This window comes from Chaetodon auriga, chromosome 11 (genome assembly GCF_051107435.1).
Source record: "Chaetodon auriga isolate fChaAug3 chromosome 11, fChaAug3.hap1, whole genome shotgun sequence".
Lineage (NCBI taxonomy): Eukaryota > Metazoa > Chordata > Actinopteri > Chaetodontiformes > Chaetodontidae > Chaetodon > Chaetodon auriga.
The window spans coordinates 18,357,722-18,375,444 of NC_135084.1; the positions used below are offsets into that span (position 1 = coordinate 18,357,722).

General features: G+C 42.9%; 1 protein-coding gene across 39 annotated transcripts in view; it reads left to right on the forward strand.

The window, feature by feature from the left end:
- The window catches only part of LOC143328042 (ankyrin-3-like), a 125,633-nt gene that overhangs the window by 12,447 nt on the left and 95,463 nt on the right, over positions 1–17,723 (forward strand). Inside the window, exon 1 of one of the 39 annotated variants that reach the window (XM_076742908.1) lies at positions 5,877–6,004. The exons of the other annotated variants lie outside the window; for them this stretch is intronic. Within the exon in view, the coding sequence (XP_076599023.1) occupies positions 5,987–6,004 (18 nt within the window). The 5' untranslated portion in view covers positions 5,877–5,986. Of the gene's footprint in view, positions 1–5,876; positions 6,005–17,723 lie in introns of those variants that run through there. 39 annotated transcript variants of the gene reach the window in all.

Sequence of the window (17,723 nt, forward strand, 5' to 3'; positions counted from 1 at the left end):
GAGTAGGTAGAAAATGAAGGGAGGGAGGGGGCACGTGGGCAGTATGGTGGGATTCAGCAGAGAAGAGTGAGGATGATGTGATGGTGTCTAGGAGGCAGCTGGGGAATGAGGGGAGGTGAAGGAAGAGAGAGAAAGGCTGAGTCTTCACCCACTTGTGTCATGAATAAATCACTGCTGAGATCTCCTTGCTGTCTAGCAATGGACCAGTATTGCTTTCATAGTTATAGCTCATCCCAGATGGCCTAGTTTACCCACAGAGAATAAGACAAGCCGTAATTTACCAGCTGGAAACTCTTTATGATTGCTCCATCCATCATCAATTACCCAGCACAACTGAAGTCAAACACCTCTAAAGTATCCGGGAGAGACTAAACAATGTGGACATCCCTGGTATTAAATATGACCTGCATGAACAGCAGAAAAACAGTGTTAAAAAGAAGACAGATGAATATCAATGTGTAAGACAGGTAGGGAGAGAGACGGCAAGTAAATAATGTATGTATACAAATCTTTTGGCGACTACAGTATGTGTACCTGAATCCTCCAACATTAAACTAAAATGCTGTCTAAAAAATCACTGCCCTCTTAAATACAGTCGCAGAGGAGGGTGTTATATAAAAGCGAGTGGGAAGACAAGATCATTGCCAAAAAAAAGGAAAAAAAAAAAATTGAGTCAAAATTACTAAATGATGTGGTCTTGTCAGCTCTGTACAGTACTGCACACCCATACAGACAGTAATGGAGTTGTAAGGGAACAAAGAGAAACCATTTCCTCCCTCAGCGTTATTAAACAATGGAGACATCCTCCTCGCTGGCCAGGACAGAGAGCGATTGAGTGGTTCTGGAAAGACCTATGTTTCACTATGGCCGTGATTGATAATGCTATTCGTCATGGCTTGTGTGTGTCTGTGGGTGTGTTTCTTTATTACAGAGGCATGTAAAAGGCACAGACACAAAGATGGAGACAGGACAGTACAATAGCACAATTGAGAGCAAGAGATAAAATATCTGTGTGTCTCTTCGGGGGAAAGCATCTGTCACAAGAAATTATCGCCATCACACAGTCAGAATGAAATGCCAACATATGTAAGCCTCAAACCACTCCAGTCCTCTGCAACATATGATTGTGTATTGATCAGTGACCACAGCTCAACAATCTCCGTGAGATTTATTTATCATTCTGCCATAAAGGTAACACGAGTAGTTTGTCAAGCCGAAGACTTTTTCTTCTGTTCAAACAGCGATTTCTGTGTCTTTCCCAGCCAAAATTAGCAAAAGTCAAAATTCACAAAATAGATCAAATCTGAGTGTTGCAGCACCTTACTCAGGAAGTGGACTGAGATTACATGCTGTTTGCTGTTTTCTGCTTTTGTTTGTCATTGCAAATGATTATTTGCAGTGTTGAGTGTCCTAATTCTTCAGTATAAAAAACCAAATGTGATATTTGGACAGAGGAATAAGGGCCTAATTTGGTGGGATTTCCTGTGGTGCAGTCAGCCAGATACAGCAGCAGGCATGTGCGTGGGCACTCAGATTTGGAAGAAGATCACCTTTTGTTTGCAAGTAAAGCCACATTAACACTGACTCTAAAATAACCGAGTTAAGAATTATCAGACTGTTTGAGCGTGATGTTGGGACTGAACTTCAAACCAAAATCCCCTAATTTGCAGGCTGCAAGGGCCCATAAAAACCGTCCTATCAAAATATTAGATGGAAAGATGCCGAATACACAGGAGAACTAGCATAATGCTAAAACACTGCTAAAAACATATTTAGCTAAAGCTCACTCCACAGAACTGACCTTCCATGCCCTTTTTTCCTCGGTCACGACTGGCTCCACACTCACCTCTTCCTCCTCATTTTTGGATGCATGGAAGTGTCAGCGCTCCGGTCAAAGCTTGTTTATTATTTTAGTCCTTTTTCAAGACACGACACAAGCACAAGTGGACATCTTTCCCTATATATCATCGTGCAAATATTTACTGGGCATTAATTGCACCATCTCACACGTCTCAAAATCGATATCGTACAGTCTGACACAGATTGCAGCAAAGATTTTATTTGACCCATCCTGCTCAGTATGACATCTAATGACCTTATAACACCTAATGTCTATAGGCACCTTTGCTCAAAGGTGCTCAGTCATGAACTGGTCTTGGACTTGACTTACTGCACTCGACTGCATCCCTGTATGTAAGACATGAAGTTTAATGCATCCTGTTGAGCAGCTGACTACTGAAGCGTCTCCAGGGTTCCCCTTGTGCCCTACTTCAGCCGTCCAGATGGCAAAAAATGTTAAAAATGTATTACTTACCCAAAGAAGCATTGCCAGAAAGACATTTCAAGCTGCATATTTTAATTATCCACATATCATCTTTCCAGTGATCTCAGAGAAGTGCTGTCCTCCATAGTACTATCTGCTATAAGACTGCACTTCTGGAATTGAATTTAATCTTAATCTGGTATTTAATTCTTAATCTGGTATTTAATTCAATAACATGAACACCCAGATAGTTTCCTGATTAGCATCATTGGAATAATGGCCCTGCACCCGGCCCTCTGTGTGTGCTAAAACGTCCAATACGTTTCAGAGAAAATATTATTTCCTGACTGAAACTGGCAGCTAATTGTCTGCTTCACCAGCACAGTCACAGTTAGAATTGGATAAAGACAGCATTAGTATTGACCCTACATAGGCCTGTGACTGGGTAATGTGCTGAGAGCTGAAGAGATGTTGCTGACAGTGTGGTCAACAGACGCAAATGGAGTTAGCGTGACTCCTGCTCCACTTTTGAAATCAGCACCTAACTTGGTTTGCACCGTTTAACTGTTTGGGTCTGATAAATCACAGCAAACAAATGAGAAAAGATCCAGAGGCATTTGAGGCCAAGACCAAGAGGTGCCCCTTTTTGGTGGCTCTCTTGGATTAAATATCCTTATAACTTTGTAGTTAGATTAGTCTCCTGAAGAGTGTTTCATACGAAACTCTGAAGGGATTTTCTGTCACCAGGGATGAGATTGGTGAGGAGGAATGATCTATGCTCTACAGTGGGGCTTTACCTTATTATTCCATGTATAATACCAGCTAATTGGAGCCGTCTGACTGCTGATAATCTGTATTAAAGTGCACCATTCAAAAAGGCACCGCACAACCTCAACATTTCCAAGAGAGATGATTAGAGAGTGAGTGTGTGTGAGTGCCAGGAGCCGAACGAATTAAAAAAAATCCTGCATCTAGTGAGTGAAAAAGGCCAAGCCCAACAGTGGTTTGTCTGACAGAAGACATAATGAAATAGATTGGTAATTCAAGAATTCTCCTCTGCTCTTTCTGCCTGTCTCTGAACACTTTTGAAGGCTTTGATTTTACTTTGTAAAGAAAAAGACAAGACATAAAATGACAGCCTGTGGCTCCGAGGCACAAACTACAGCACAGTCTTATGATGTTGTTGAAGTCTTTAAGTAGAAGTAACCTTAAATGATCTATTTTGCGCAACATAATCTTCAAGTCCCATATTATAAGTTACTTTGAGACTCTGCGCCAGTCAATTTTTCCATCCATTCATCCGACCATTTGTCATCTGCCTCTCAAACAAAAGCTAAACCTTCCACCTTCAGGCCTTCACACTCTCCGGCTCAGTGCAATAAAACATCCACTATCTGACCTCCTTTTCTCCTCACACTCTCTGCCTCCCACTGCACCTCCCTCTCTCTCTTTCTCTCTCACTGTCTTCTGTCTTTTTTCTCCTCCTCTCTTCAGTTTCCTCCCTCACTGTCAGCCTGCTCGTTTTCTCACAGCTGCCTCAGAGTGACAGGAAGGAACTGTGAAAACCTGAAGGAGGGTAGAATTTTTGACTGAGAAGCCTAGTAACACACACACACACACACACACACACACACACACACACACACACACACTCACAGGCGCACTGTCTGAACATCAAAGCCCCCGTCATCCTCTGCCTGCCGACAAGCCAGATCACTGGGCAGCCTCGGATGGAGAGAGAGCGGTGACGAGGTGAGAGAGTAAGAGGTTGGAGACAGAATGTAAAACAGATCATTGTTGAAATGTTCTTATCTTTGTGTGTCTGGGCATCACTACGTGTGTCTGTGCATCACAAAGCTGCACTGGAAATGTACGCTTTATGCAGAATCCTATGTCTATTTCCTCTCTTGGCACAGCCAGCAGCCACTCAGCCCAGCATGTGGCATCTGGAACCTGCCTGCGAGCACGCTCTAACAAGGCCCCCAGAGTGTGTGTGTACGTGTCTGTCACTGTATGTGTATGATGGACAAAATGTCTCTCCATCTGGGCTGCAAGCGTGCACGTCTAAAGTCACAGCATTAGCACTGATACAGGTTAGATGAAGAAGATGATGTTTCCTGATGTTGGCGAGGAAAGCCCTCTCTCGCCCCTTTCTCTCTCTGTCTCTCTCTCTCACTGTCTGCTGTCTCAGTGGCTCATACTCCTCTGTCTGGGTCAGCCGGTGCTACTTCACCATCAGCATCTGCAACAGCAAAACCGAACAAATTAGCTGTTTGCACACAATGTGGAATGAATACACTTTATCAGTATGGCCAGCTGTTTGCTAAAAAGAGATTTAAGGCTGCACATGTTAATTGAAGCCTCTGTCATCTAAGCCAGGGACGAGGTTGGTTGTTCCAGAGCAGCCACTGTTTGCACGTGCTTGACAGCAAAAGCCATTTCCCACTTTTGTGACTGCAAAGTTAAACAAACACTGTCTTAGTGTGTTTATAGCTATTTACAGATCCTCTTCGTGGAAGCATAACAGTTTCTTTATGGGAACTATAACAGTTATAAGCACAGAGTCATCACCAGACTGGAACTACATCCTGTTTTTGGAACTGACGAAAATAATAAAATCAATTTTATTTTCACAGCCGAGGCCAAAATGTGCTTAAACGGGAAATAATATGAACCATCCTTTCAAGGGGAATCTGTGTTGGCTTAAACATGGATTAAAAATGACTGGCAGCCCAGCCCTAAAGTAGTTAAATATACCAGACGCAGTTGTGTCTGACATATTTTTTATCCGGCTGAAGGCCTGTATGGGAGACAAACCGTGAAAGACGTGGGGCATCAGGTGTGCACTGACATGGCCTAATCCTGAATTTGTAGCATACAAACAACACTTTGTTTCCACGGGGTTGGGAAACATCTGGACTGGAGTCTGTGAAACGCCAGTAGCAGGACTCATGTTTTTCTCCCTCCCTTGCGATCGTCTATCCGCGGCTCCCGTGTGCCCGATCGTTCCTGCCTTTGTTTCCATGGAGACCAAACGAGGTGTGGAGGACCCTGAAGCCCCTCTGTGGTCACTGGCTTTGTCATACGTGCTGCCACCACTTACCCTTAATAGCCCTTCACAGCCGGATGCTCTGGAAAGGCACAATTTCTTGACATTGCCAATTAGAAAGAACAGGTGGTTGTACTAATTCTAGACCACATCCAGTGCCGTTACTCGTATTATGCTGTAACTCACACAAATGAACGCAGTCACAATTTGTCACTTTCAGACAACTTCAAATGTCTTGCTTTGAGACATGAAGTCAGCTCAATAATTAGTCCAATGCAAATTATTCCTGTAGAAATTCCCACCAGCAGGCACGGCTTAACGCTCCTGCTGTAAACTCAACCCACATTTTGATCTGAATTATGACAGTAATTCTTCCCTTCTATCCCTCCTGTTGTTCTCTTACACAATGGCATTGACCCAGTCCATTGTCTGTGGGGTTGTGTCCTCCTTTTCAGCACTGAGAGGCTCATTTGTTGATCTCCTAACTAGATTATCACTTGTCTGATTAAGTGCCTGTAACCCCTGCTGCTGCTTGTGGCTGACCTGGGTTGGGCAGGGCTTTATGTACGCTCTCACTGTCCCGTCTTTAGCCGGGTCATAGCCTTCCGTACACTTTCCTTTTTGCACCTGGTGCGCTTGCGGACAATGTCAGAAACAGTAGGGATTATCTGAAGATGCGTAGAGCTGAAAGGGTGAGTTGAAAAGCACAGTCGCGTGAATGTGTTTTACATGTCAGTGGTTTTCTATATTAAAACCTACTTACAGTACAACTTCCCACAGGGTTGCTAACGTTAGGCTACCAGGGCTGTGGTTGTGCTAATTAAGGTGTACTGCTAGCCCATTTATCTGCTTGTTGGATAAGTCAGTGTGAATGTAAGTAAAGGTGAGGTCATGCTAGGCAGGATCCTTATGGCTGTCTTTGTTACACCTTGTTAGCTAATGAGGCAAAACACACTAATGCAATACCTGATCTAATTCACCAGGATGTATGTTTTTGTAAGATTGCACTCAATCTAATAAAACTGCATGGTCATACTCTCATTTTGTTTAATTTTCATTTTTAGGCATCCTAACAACATCCACCACTTTGGTTCAGACTGAAATATCTTGACTGTTGGATGGATTGCCATTACATTTTGTATAAACATTCATGTTCTCTTAAGGAAAAACCCCACTGATCATCTTCTAAATTTCATGAGATTCACAGTTGTTGGTGAAATGTCTCAACTACAACTACGTGTATACCCATGAATATAAGATTTTGTGCAGGCATTCACGTTCCCGCCCTCTTTGAAATGACTATGTTGATCAGACTTCTCATCAGGTCAAAATTTTAATTTGTACAATACTTTGGTTTATGACAAAGTACAAAACTGATATTCTCATCAGCCTCAGCATTGTGCTTAGTATGCTAACATGCTAAAGAATGACAGTGAACATGGTAAACATTACACCTGCTAAACATCAGCATGTAAACATTCTCATTTTTAGTGTGTTAGCATGTTAGCTTAAGCTCAAAGCACACACTTGTTCGTGGTCTTTACTTCAGTGTGGTTAGTCTGATTGAATTCCAATATTTAAAGGCAATTTCCCAATTTTATATTACATTAACCTTTAAGGCATAGATTGATAGAGGATACTGGCCCAAGGGACTTCCTGTTTCCCCTTTGACCCATCACCTTTTCATTCTGGCCTCTGGCTAATTTACCATGACAGGTTGAACTCTAAGTATGAGAAGGTGAGCACACAATATGAAAGGGTTGAGGGAGGCGAGTCACGGTGGGGTTTTGAGACAGAAAGACACACGCATGGCTGGACAAATTTTTGCCTCCCAGTGCTGGAGTTGGGGTGACAGCCATCATGTGGGGACTCGGGACAATGGGCTGAGGGAGAATTGTGTGTATGTCTGTGTATGGCCTTTGCAGCAGTACTCCCCACGCTATGCAATCACTCAGACCGTCGACTGGAGTGACATTTCAGGAAATTTCCACTGATGTGGGACTCGGGCCCCAGCTGTCAAGACAGAGCAGCATGGAGGGGGTTGGGTGGGGTGAAATGAGTAGGAGAGATAGAGGGGAGTGTTGGATGTTGCTTATCGGACTTGGCAAGATCTCGCAGCTTTATGGCTTATGGGGGAGAACGCTGATAAGTTCTCTCTCTCGCTTCCTTTCTTTCTCTGTCTCTGTGCCTTATTGCTTTCACTGATAGAGTGAATGATAGCCCCTCTGTGATGTTAGCTGCCTATGACTTATCTCACAGAATGACATTGGTTTTGTTCTCGGAGCTACCTAGGATGAGATGTTTGCAGCTCCATGTTTATGAAACTCCATCACAACATTGGATATAGATGGGTTTCTGATCAGCAGAGTGTGTCTGAGTTGTATCAGCATTTCAACATATATGTTCATTGTTTGATGCTTTGGTGTTTCACTGATGTATTAAGGCAAAATTTTCAGTTGTAATAGGAAGATGTCGACCAATTTGGCATATGACAATGTGTTCTTTATACTTTTTATATGCATGTATGATAGATATTAATTACTATTTCTAGTTTTGCACATTTAAGACCATTTACAGCAAATAAAGACTTACCCCCTGATTCACTGAGGCTGGTGCAAACCGGCGAGATTTAAAAAAATATTTTTATGTTTGTAGCTAAATTCAAACATGCTTTCACTGGGCAGTAGATAGTGTAGTTGAATAAGTTTTTCTTTATCAGGCACAAGGGGCTATTATGATAATTAGAATAAACCAATCCTTCACATTGACACTCCTTAAAATACACATTTAGCATCTCTAAGGCTCTAAATGTTTTGATAAATTACTCTCATTGGCTTTTTGCTCGCAAAGCTTTTATTGTACTTTCGGCAGTATGGACAATCAACCTGCATTTGGCCTTCGATGGGTGTTAATTAGGGACCCTGCCTGTGTGTGATAGTGTGTGTGACTGTTGTGATGATGGCAGAGGATCAGTTGACTGTTTGGCCCAGACCTAATGTAATATTTTAATAACTTAGTGTAAACATGTAGTTTTACTTTGAGACAAACATTTTGATAAATAAAAGTCTGTCTTTTTTACATATATGAGTGGTAGAGGGCATAGGGATGGAAATGTTGGGGATCAGTCTTCAACTTGGTTTGTAAGAGGACTTGACATTTACATCACCTCTATCTTCCCCTGCACTGTGCCCAGGATCCAAACCATCCAGGGAGTGTGTGCGTGTGTGTGACTTCGCGGGCTGATCATTGCTAAGGTGTGAGAAAGATGAGGTTATTGGATGCGTGTGACCCAGACTTCGTTTGCATGTACAGTATGTCTGCATGCCCGCATGTGCAATTCACAGAGTTTGCTGCTCGGCTCTCACCGTGCAAACACAATTAGCTGATTTGCATCTAATTAAAACTTCACTAAACTCAATCTGTAACCTTTCCACACTCTCTCATTTCCAGATACCATATCAGACAGCATTTCAACCTTTTGGCAACACTAATATGGTAAATGGGATGAGCTAAGCGTACTAGTACTACATTTCCATTACCAAGAGTAAGCCGCACACGCCGGCTGTCTGGATGGCTAGCACCTCTGGCCGACACTCGGCCTCTTCTTTCCAGTGATTGAAAAACGAAGCCTGCATGTGATCAAACGTCCTAGCTGCTACTGTTACTAGGCCAGAGGTTAGTACTACTGAAACTTCATTCCAGTCGGTAGGCTTTATTTCACTCTGCACCCTACATGTGTATATTTTGATGGGAATCATGTTCAGGAAGTATTGCTGCTCCCAGAGAGCAGTGGAAAAGAAAATGTTTGAAAACACATTTATGGCTGAAAGGAGTAGTCTACACTGAACTCAAAGGCCGACTTCTGAAAAAGCTTTTCACATAAAACTCTGTCTGCTGGACTGTTCCCAAAGTGTACTGTACCGTATATTCCACCTGTTTGGCATGATTAACAGAGCAATGTAATTGATAGCGTTGAGAAACGGATAGGAGTGAGTATTTAAAAGTCACATTGCTTTGAGGATACTGCTAAAAATAGAAAAAGTTGCATTGATCCAACAGTTTGTTATTTGGCTTTATTTTACTTGAGCATTGCTCCAACATGCATGTATCTCATTGCAAAACCTGATATTCACTGCAACTTACTGACTGTCTTTACATGTTCATTTACCGGTATCTTTTTAAATCACTTCAACAGTACATTGGCTCAAGTATATTTGCCCAATATTTAGAGAGGTATACACATAATAGATGCAAGTTCTATGACGATTATTGTGCACATTGTGTTAGAGTCAGGTCAACATCTCTCGGCTCAAAAAAATACTGCAAATGCTCAAGTGGCAGTTGACCTTTCGTCTGTAAAAAAAAAAAAAAGGCATTTGAATGTGAGTGTATAAGTGTGTGTAAATGTATTTGTCTGTGCTTTGACTTAAGGGCTCTCTGGATCCGACTGTACTGTTCAGGTGGTTGCTTTGTGTGTTTGTGCAAGTGTGTGTGATGATACTTTGATGTGGGGCTGGCGTACTGTGTGAGAGTGAGCGAAGCTCCCTCGGCGGAGTGCTTCTTGGCACATCTCTGTGATCCCATCATGACGGGGGTAACTCGACACTGGGGAGGATATTCCACTGCCCAGCAGCTAAGGGAGAGTAACAAGGCTGCACAAACACACCACTCCTGCAATTCCAGTGACAGGGTCTGGTGAGGTTAAGCCTGCACAAGCACACAGGGCTTCACACGCTCCTGCACATTTCAACTTTGTCACAAACTCATGCACAGTACAGATTCCTTATATATATCTATATATAGATATATATGTATCTTCACACAGCCATGCACACACCTCCACCCCAGGACTGCACTAATGAACACTCCGATTGCTGAGCGGACAGTGAGATGATTGGCACAGAGAAAGCATTACACCAGCACATTCAGGCATATGGCATGTGGACCCACTGATGGGCACACACATATGGTGCTGGTGGCTTCTGCTGCTTCGCATGGGAGGAAGGCACTGTGCTCGCCTTTGATCAGACTCCAAATCGCAGAGCACAGTACAGAAAGTACAGCCTAAAAATCTCTAACTGTTTGGGTTGCATCATTTTGTCTCATTATTAAAAAAAAAAAAATTCAAATGTGACACCGCTTGCAGCTCCCTTTATTTTTTTGTGATTTTGCAATTACAGGATTTATTTTTAAATAATCAACAAAATACTGAAGTTTTTCACAACATGGTATAATGTGCAGTTTTACTACATAATTAGACTTTTTCTCGTAGAACAAAATGCACAGTTGTGTTATGGAAAACGGACTCCGTCGGTTGCGAACACTTATGAACACACCATCTGTTTGTGTTAAAGTTGAAAATGGTGTTTTTAAGTTTACCACATGCACAAAAAAACCACGTGTTCAATTTTGAACTTGAGATCTAAAAGAATTATAAACCTTATAAATTGTTTTATATCAGTTTTTGTGTTATTTCTAACTTATTAAATAAGAAATGGGACGATGCTCTAAGCTATATTCCTGGAATCCATGTAAATATATTCTACTCTAATGATACTTCAGTGAAAATGGTACTTATAACATCTTAAATCCACACTCACAGTGAGGTTCAACAACATTGATGACAAACACGGGGACGAAACAACACAACTCAAAAGCCTAAAAAGCCAAAACCAGTGACACATTTTCTGAAGCACATTTGCATTCACTGAGCATGAGTGAGTATGTGTTGCATTTATGGAGAAAATTGTTGCAGTTGTCAGTCTTTTAACACCCTCCTCATTCCCCTGTCAGCAAATCAGCCTCCAGTAACCATGGCAACTTTTGTTTTCTTGATGTTTCCTGTGTGTCAAGAATATCCCACCAGCTCGCCTCCCAGAGACTTCCTGAGGACTCTATAACTGCTCAGGGACTGTGTTGTCAGAGGAACCAGTCACCATGTTGCAAGTCATTTCCTCGAGGTTTGTGTTCTGGATCTGGCGTCTGATTGGCTGGAATGACAGGGGCATGACCTTTGAGGCCTCAGTCATGTACCTCCTTCTGCCTAATTCACCTGTTTCTCTTTCTGTTTATTGTTTCTCACCATCAGTTAAGATACACATCGTCAAAGACCCACACCTCCTTTTCCTTGTTTTGTTCCGTTTCTTCATTTTCTTTATTGCCCTCCCATTAAATTCAGGATATCAGAGTAAACGCTGCAGTTCTTTCCTAATGTTTTCAATTAAAAACCACTCAGGCCGAGTCTAAACGGTTGCCATCAGGAAATGGTGTTTTATTAATGCCCAAATTGAGGCTTCTCCCCAGCCACAAATATGATCACTCTTTCCATTTCCAGGACAACTTAATGTAATCGGGCGTACTGTATCATCAACAATGTACTTTGAATTACGAGACACATCTGAACAGCAGAACCATAAAACATTTTTGTGAGCACTATAATGGAAACTTTGCATCACTTTTGAATAATTACCCTGCAGAGTTTAGACACCGCCAGCATCAAGATGACCAATTCTGTTTCTCGCTCTTTTGTGTGACATATTGCTGCTTTTAAGATCCGCTCGGCTGTGTTGCCCCGTGGTGAAATGACTTATTGCAGTGTGGTGTGCTAATATAAAGCAGCCTGTGAATAGGAAGAAACTGGGTTTGATTGCGCGAGGTTGTGTATTACTGTTCCCAACAGACCGTGAAATTGTTTATTCTTCTGCTGCCATTTCTGTGTAAGACAGAAAAGGGATCACTTCCCCCACTGAACAGCCGTCGCAGTCAGAGCGCCACTTGTTTCAGCCAAGAAATTAACTCCCCGTTGGTTACCGGAAATTCTTGATCAACAGGCTGCGTTTGTGTGTTGTTGTTTGGATATCCCTCTCAAGTCGTGGCAATAGCCTGGAGATATTGTCGGAGAAAAGCTTCAGCCTATTAAAATTATTGATTATGGTTTCTGGTTTTTTCCTCATAGTGGCTAAGGTTCGTTCCACAACACTAGCTTCATGGTGAAATGGCCGATAACATGGATGCGAGCAGTTGTTCTTGTATTTTCTCATTGTTGTCAGGTGAAATGAACCCTTTCGTGGGTCGTTCAAAATGAAATATATTGCCGTTTTTGCTTGCAAGTGGTTTCTGGGTTGTAAATATGACTGCTTTGTTCCACCCGACTGGATTGTGGTTTTAAAGTGCCTGAAAGTGTGGCTAATGTTGGACAACCGAGGCTTTATAAAGTCATGTGAAACCTGGAGACCTAGCTCATGGGCTTTGGCTGCACACCACTTCCACTGGTGTAATAGAAACATAAATCCTTTTAAATCGCTTTTTGTTTCATGTGTAAATCCCACTTGCCTCCGGTGGGTTGTCCTGGGGTAACCTGGAACGTAGAGCAGTGGACAGTTGGCACTCTGCCTGCTCCACCGTTAACGCTGCATGAATCATAATTTTTTAAAAGCTTGCTTTGAAGTTGTTTGAAATTCTAGTGGGTTTCTCTATGCAGATTCATACGGGGGATTGTTTTCAATCTTATTGATCATCATCTGTGACCTTCCCTCTTTGGATTGCAACCACATTTTCATTGTTTTTTTTTTTTGTTGTTGTTGTTGATTACTTCATTGAGCGGCTTCACTGTGACCCACATTATGTGTATTTTTGAGTGTGAACTTGCTGATAGTCTTGTTTTAGTGCCTATCGAGATATATGCATTCACTGCTAACCAAAAAAAAAAAAAAACAACCATACCTCCCCCTACAGTCAATCATTGTTTAAGACCCCACCTCAAAGGATAGTGTATATTGGCTCTGTGTGTGTGTGTGTGTGTGTGTGTGTGTGTGCCTATTCCCTCCACTGTGAATGTCTGTCTGCCCCTCAGTGGGGAAACCATGGAAAGACATTTTGGTCTGGTTTGAAGGGGAGCGCTTGGTCGTGACACACATTTAGGTAGGTTACTGGTGGCTAACTGGGTTAAAGCGCACGTCTCATGGTACAATTTGCTTATCCGGAGGGGAGACATTAGAGTAATTTAGATGGAGAAGAGGAACGAGGCAGATATCGAAGGGGATAAGAAAAATACAAGGTGTGAGACTGTGAAGATGATGGGTGTGTGTGTGAGAGTGAGACCCAGTTTCTGTGTTTAGTTGATCCAGAGTGCACATGTAAATGATGAAGAGAGTAAAAACAAACCTCATCACAGCGACTGTTTTGCCTTCAGCTGTGGCCTTAATGTCCAGGCTGCAAACATCCTTCACGCGTCGTGTGGTTCTGTGAGGCAGGCAGAACTACAGTGGAACTGAATATGAATTGATGCTTGATGATTCATTTGTTTTGATCTCTGTCTGATTCTTAATTGTCTCTGCATTGTTTCTGCCCTGCCCTGCTCTCGTAATCCACCTCTCCTTTCTCGTAGGCAATTACTCCATCCAGAGTTCTCTCCTCTGAAACGCTCTCTTTGTATGCTGCGGTCTTATGATATGATATTCCAAACCCAATTTCTACTGTCCAACCCCCACCTCCTCTTCTCACCACATCCCCCCATGATGCATTAGCCCTGAGGCCAAGCGTAGGTGGTGTTAGGGGGTTCTCTGTGTGGGTGGATTTCCCATCAGTCTGAAGCACTTGCCATTTGACCTTGCACCTTTCATACCTTTCCTTTTCTTCTGCTTCCTGGAGGCGTTTCCAGTCCAGTCAGAGCAGACAAAGATTTCTCCGCTCTTGGGGACCGGCAGAGAGGAGGAAAGGAGGAGGTTTAGACACAGAGATCACACTCAGGTCCTCTCTGGTGTAGCAGAAACATACTTGCATTTCACTGAATCCAGTGAGAGAAAGCATAAGCAGAGAGGTAAAATACAAAATGTTCAATCTTGAAAATTTTGAAATCCTTATATGAGTGAAGTTATGGATTTGGAGAACAGGTGAAAAGCACTCATGCCATTTTTAGGTTTTAGGTTAGGTTGCCGAATTCCAACCTTATTTTGGTGCTGTTTTATCACAGTTCCATTTAAGGTGACAGATTGGTGGAGCTTACAGTATTTTTCCAATGTAACAAAAACAGCTTTCTTATTTCGATGCACTAAACCAGACCAACTGTGCACATTTTTGACTGTTGATGCTGTTGAACACTAGAGGGCAGCAGAGTACAAAGAATGGGTCCAGTCCTGTTGGACCACAGAGGGCTCACCGCTTATTATTTTACCTCAAAACAGATATTTAACATGACAGCACATGCACTGCAGTTTGTGACTTTATCCGCTCACAAACTACAATCCCTGCACTAGACTTCCTGCAGCATGATGACTGTGTTTGTGCATATACATAAATAATGTAGATGAGGCAGTAAAATGACCACAGTGAAGCAATATTCATATCTGTGTCACAGGAACTTGAGCATGACGTGGGCAGTGAAAGAAAAGGGCAGTTAGATTCAGATGAAAGCTGGTCACTTAGCTTCATAAAAACTATTTCTATAAAAACTGCCTGTAATCCCTCAGTTAAAGGTATCAGTGTAATTCCCTGTGTGCTGCTTATGGTGTAACCTCGCAGTGACCTGTCCAGCTCCAGCCCTCCAGATGCTGTCTTTGCTTGGCCTGGTTTTGTGTGTGTATGGGGACACGCTGTTGTGGCTGCAGAGGTCAAAAAGGCCAATGAGATTGATGCTGTGATTGGTCATGTTGCACCCACGGGAGTTGCCGCAGTGGGTTCCACAGACTCAGGACAAGGCAACTCACCGCAGATGAAAGACTGACAAAATGGTCTCAGGGGCATCTGAAGATATATGAGGGTTGGAAAGTTCGGCTTCCTACTTCCATGCTTGTATATTCATTGTGAGATACGTACAACCGTTCATTTGATTTGTGTAAATTGGGTTGATAGCCTCAATATCCTATGAGTGCTGCTACTACATTGCTATTACTACTACTAGTACAACTTGGTTTCAGTCCAAAAACAAGATTTATTAAAGTTATCAGAGGAGACCAAATAATCTAGCCAATATTCATATTTGCAACAGTAAAAAAAAGATGACTTAAACTAATCAATTATCAAAATTGTTGCCAATGGCTTTACCGCGTAGTCGTTGCAGCTCTAATTATAGCTACGCTCCTACTAAATGAAGATAACCATCTCGATAATGCTCTGATTTGACATTAGTTTCTCTGTGACTATTTTGTGCAAAATATTCTTCTTTGTTTGTGATTTCCCATTGTAGTAATGGCTGTGTTTTTTTGGCTGTGCGTGGATGGCATGGTGCCTGGAGAACGGTGGAAAACATCCAATAATCGGCCACTTCTAGAGTTCACCGGCCACCAGCCAACTCTGCTCTATTGTAGTAGTCGTGATTTTTCTTTTCCTGCAAAATGCTGGTGTTTGAAATATAGACACCTTGGCAGTGGCTTTTACTACGAGTGTGGCCGCGGGTCTCCTCTTGGCTATCGGACTGTGAATGGAGTTTTATCAATGAATGAATTTTTGAGAAGGTAGTAGGACTGGCAGCTACGAGCTGCTTGCTCTTGCACAATGACGTCGGTTCCTGGACTGTTTCTACACAACATTGTTGTTCAGCTGCAGATTCAAGGATTGTAATTTCCGGTTCATTCATTATGATTCCTCTGCATGTCTCTCCTCGGACAAAGGTTTTTCTCCTCAGAATAGCGGTTTGTTTATCATGTGCGCACATGCCCTGTCCTCTCCATGCATCTACATGCACTTGCACACATGTACCCACCCCCTGCTCCCTGCCTCCCCAATCCCTCTTCTTACCTCTCCACGCTCCTTATCCATCTATCCTGTTCTCCCTGAAGCCACCCCATCGGCCCTTGCCTAGCAACCGCATGATAATTTGGCATAATGTGACACCCCCTGATGCATGATGGGGGCTGCAAGTCAGCTTCATCCTCCCTTGTGCCGGTGGCTGCGTTTGGGGTTGAAGAGAAAGAAAAATTGGTTCGTGGAGGATGAATATATTTGAGGAAGAGAAAGGGGAATTTCACGCTCATATCGTTACATGACTGGTGTCCACCAGCTAAACCTGTCATCTGTCCCTGGAGGATTGTCCTCTTTCTTTAGCAGCAGTGACCGATCATCTCCTCTCATTCGTGGCTTTTCCCCATATGGTTCCCATTTATCCCATATGTGCAGCTAGAGCCGTGAACAAGTACAGTGGATTTTGAGAAAAGCAGACAGGCATGTGATGAGGCAGCCTCTCTGTGTCAGCAGGACCCTGCCAGGCTCATAGGTGCCTCTGACACGCAGGCAGGCAGGGAAAGAAACACAAAGATGGCCGCTGCGTGCTCCGTCTGTTCCCATGCTGCCATGTCTTACGTGAGCACGGCTGATGGGCAGAACATCCTGAATAAGACGCGTTTTTTTTCTCCTCCTCTGTGTCTCTTTTCTCCCCCTTCAGCCACAGAAAATCAAACAGGAGCTTTTGTTGTCTCTCCCTCTCTGTGCAGATCTTCCTGTCTCTCCCTCCTCCTCCTCCCCCTCCTCCTCCTCTGTCCCTCTGTATTCAACAAAGACCCGAGTGATTTGGTGAAACAAAAGCTTCCCTGGTCCTGTTTGACCTCTCCATCATGATGTCAATGAACCCAGATGGTGGGATGACCACACTGGGGTTAGAGAAGCACAGGACTGAGAGCTCAGAAATCGGAAATATACATTCACTTCCTCGACTTTTTAATTCATTACTTCACTTGGTTCATGGACTTGATAGGTTTTCGACATGGTTTTCAATTCACTCATTCAGTCATTGATTCATGCCTTTTGAGGTACACAAATCAAGCACATTCTCAAGTCCAAACAATGAAACCGGTGAACCTGAATATCATCAGTTATAGCTACCTTGTTCTTGTGAATGTGTGTCTGGGCATGTATTACTCATGTTGTGGGCACATAGATCTGTTTACAGTCTCATTCTTCCATTTTGCAACTCCCCATAATGTAATTCATTACATTTTAGGTTGTAGGTTTGGATTAAGGTTAGGGTGAAGGGTTAGGGTTAGGCAAGAAGTGGTTATGGGGCAGATTCTAGAGGTGGGACTCGGACGCATTGAGTCCCCATTCCAGTCTCCATCGCATGCCAAATCAAAATTTCTTCACCACCATTTACAAATAATATTGAATTCAAAATGTACACTGTACCATCACACCTTTCACACCAAAGACACCATATACACCAGCATTCAACACACCAAAGTGTTAAGCATTCGTTTTAGACCTTTCAGTCTCTTAAAAGACACGTTTTACCCAGAAACATGAGGACGATCCGGTGCAGAGCAGGGAGTGACACATGCATGCACCATATGACCGTTTGTTCTTCCCCAGTGTGATGGGTTAGCCAATGGCTGTGATTGGCTTTATGGCCGTTCAGTCAATCCAATCAATAGGTTTTCATGTATGGGGAACGCATTCTAATGTTTTTACAGATTTCCGTTTCAT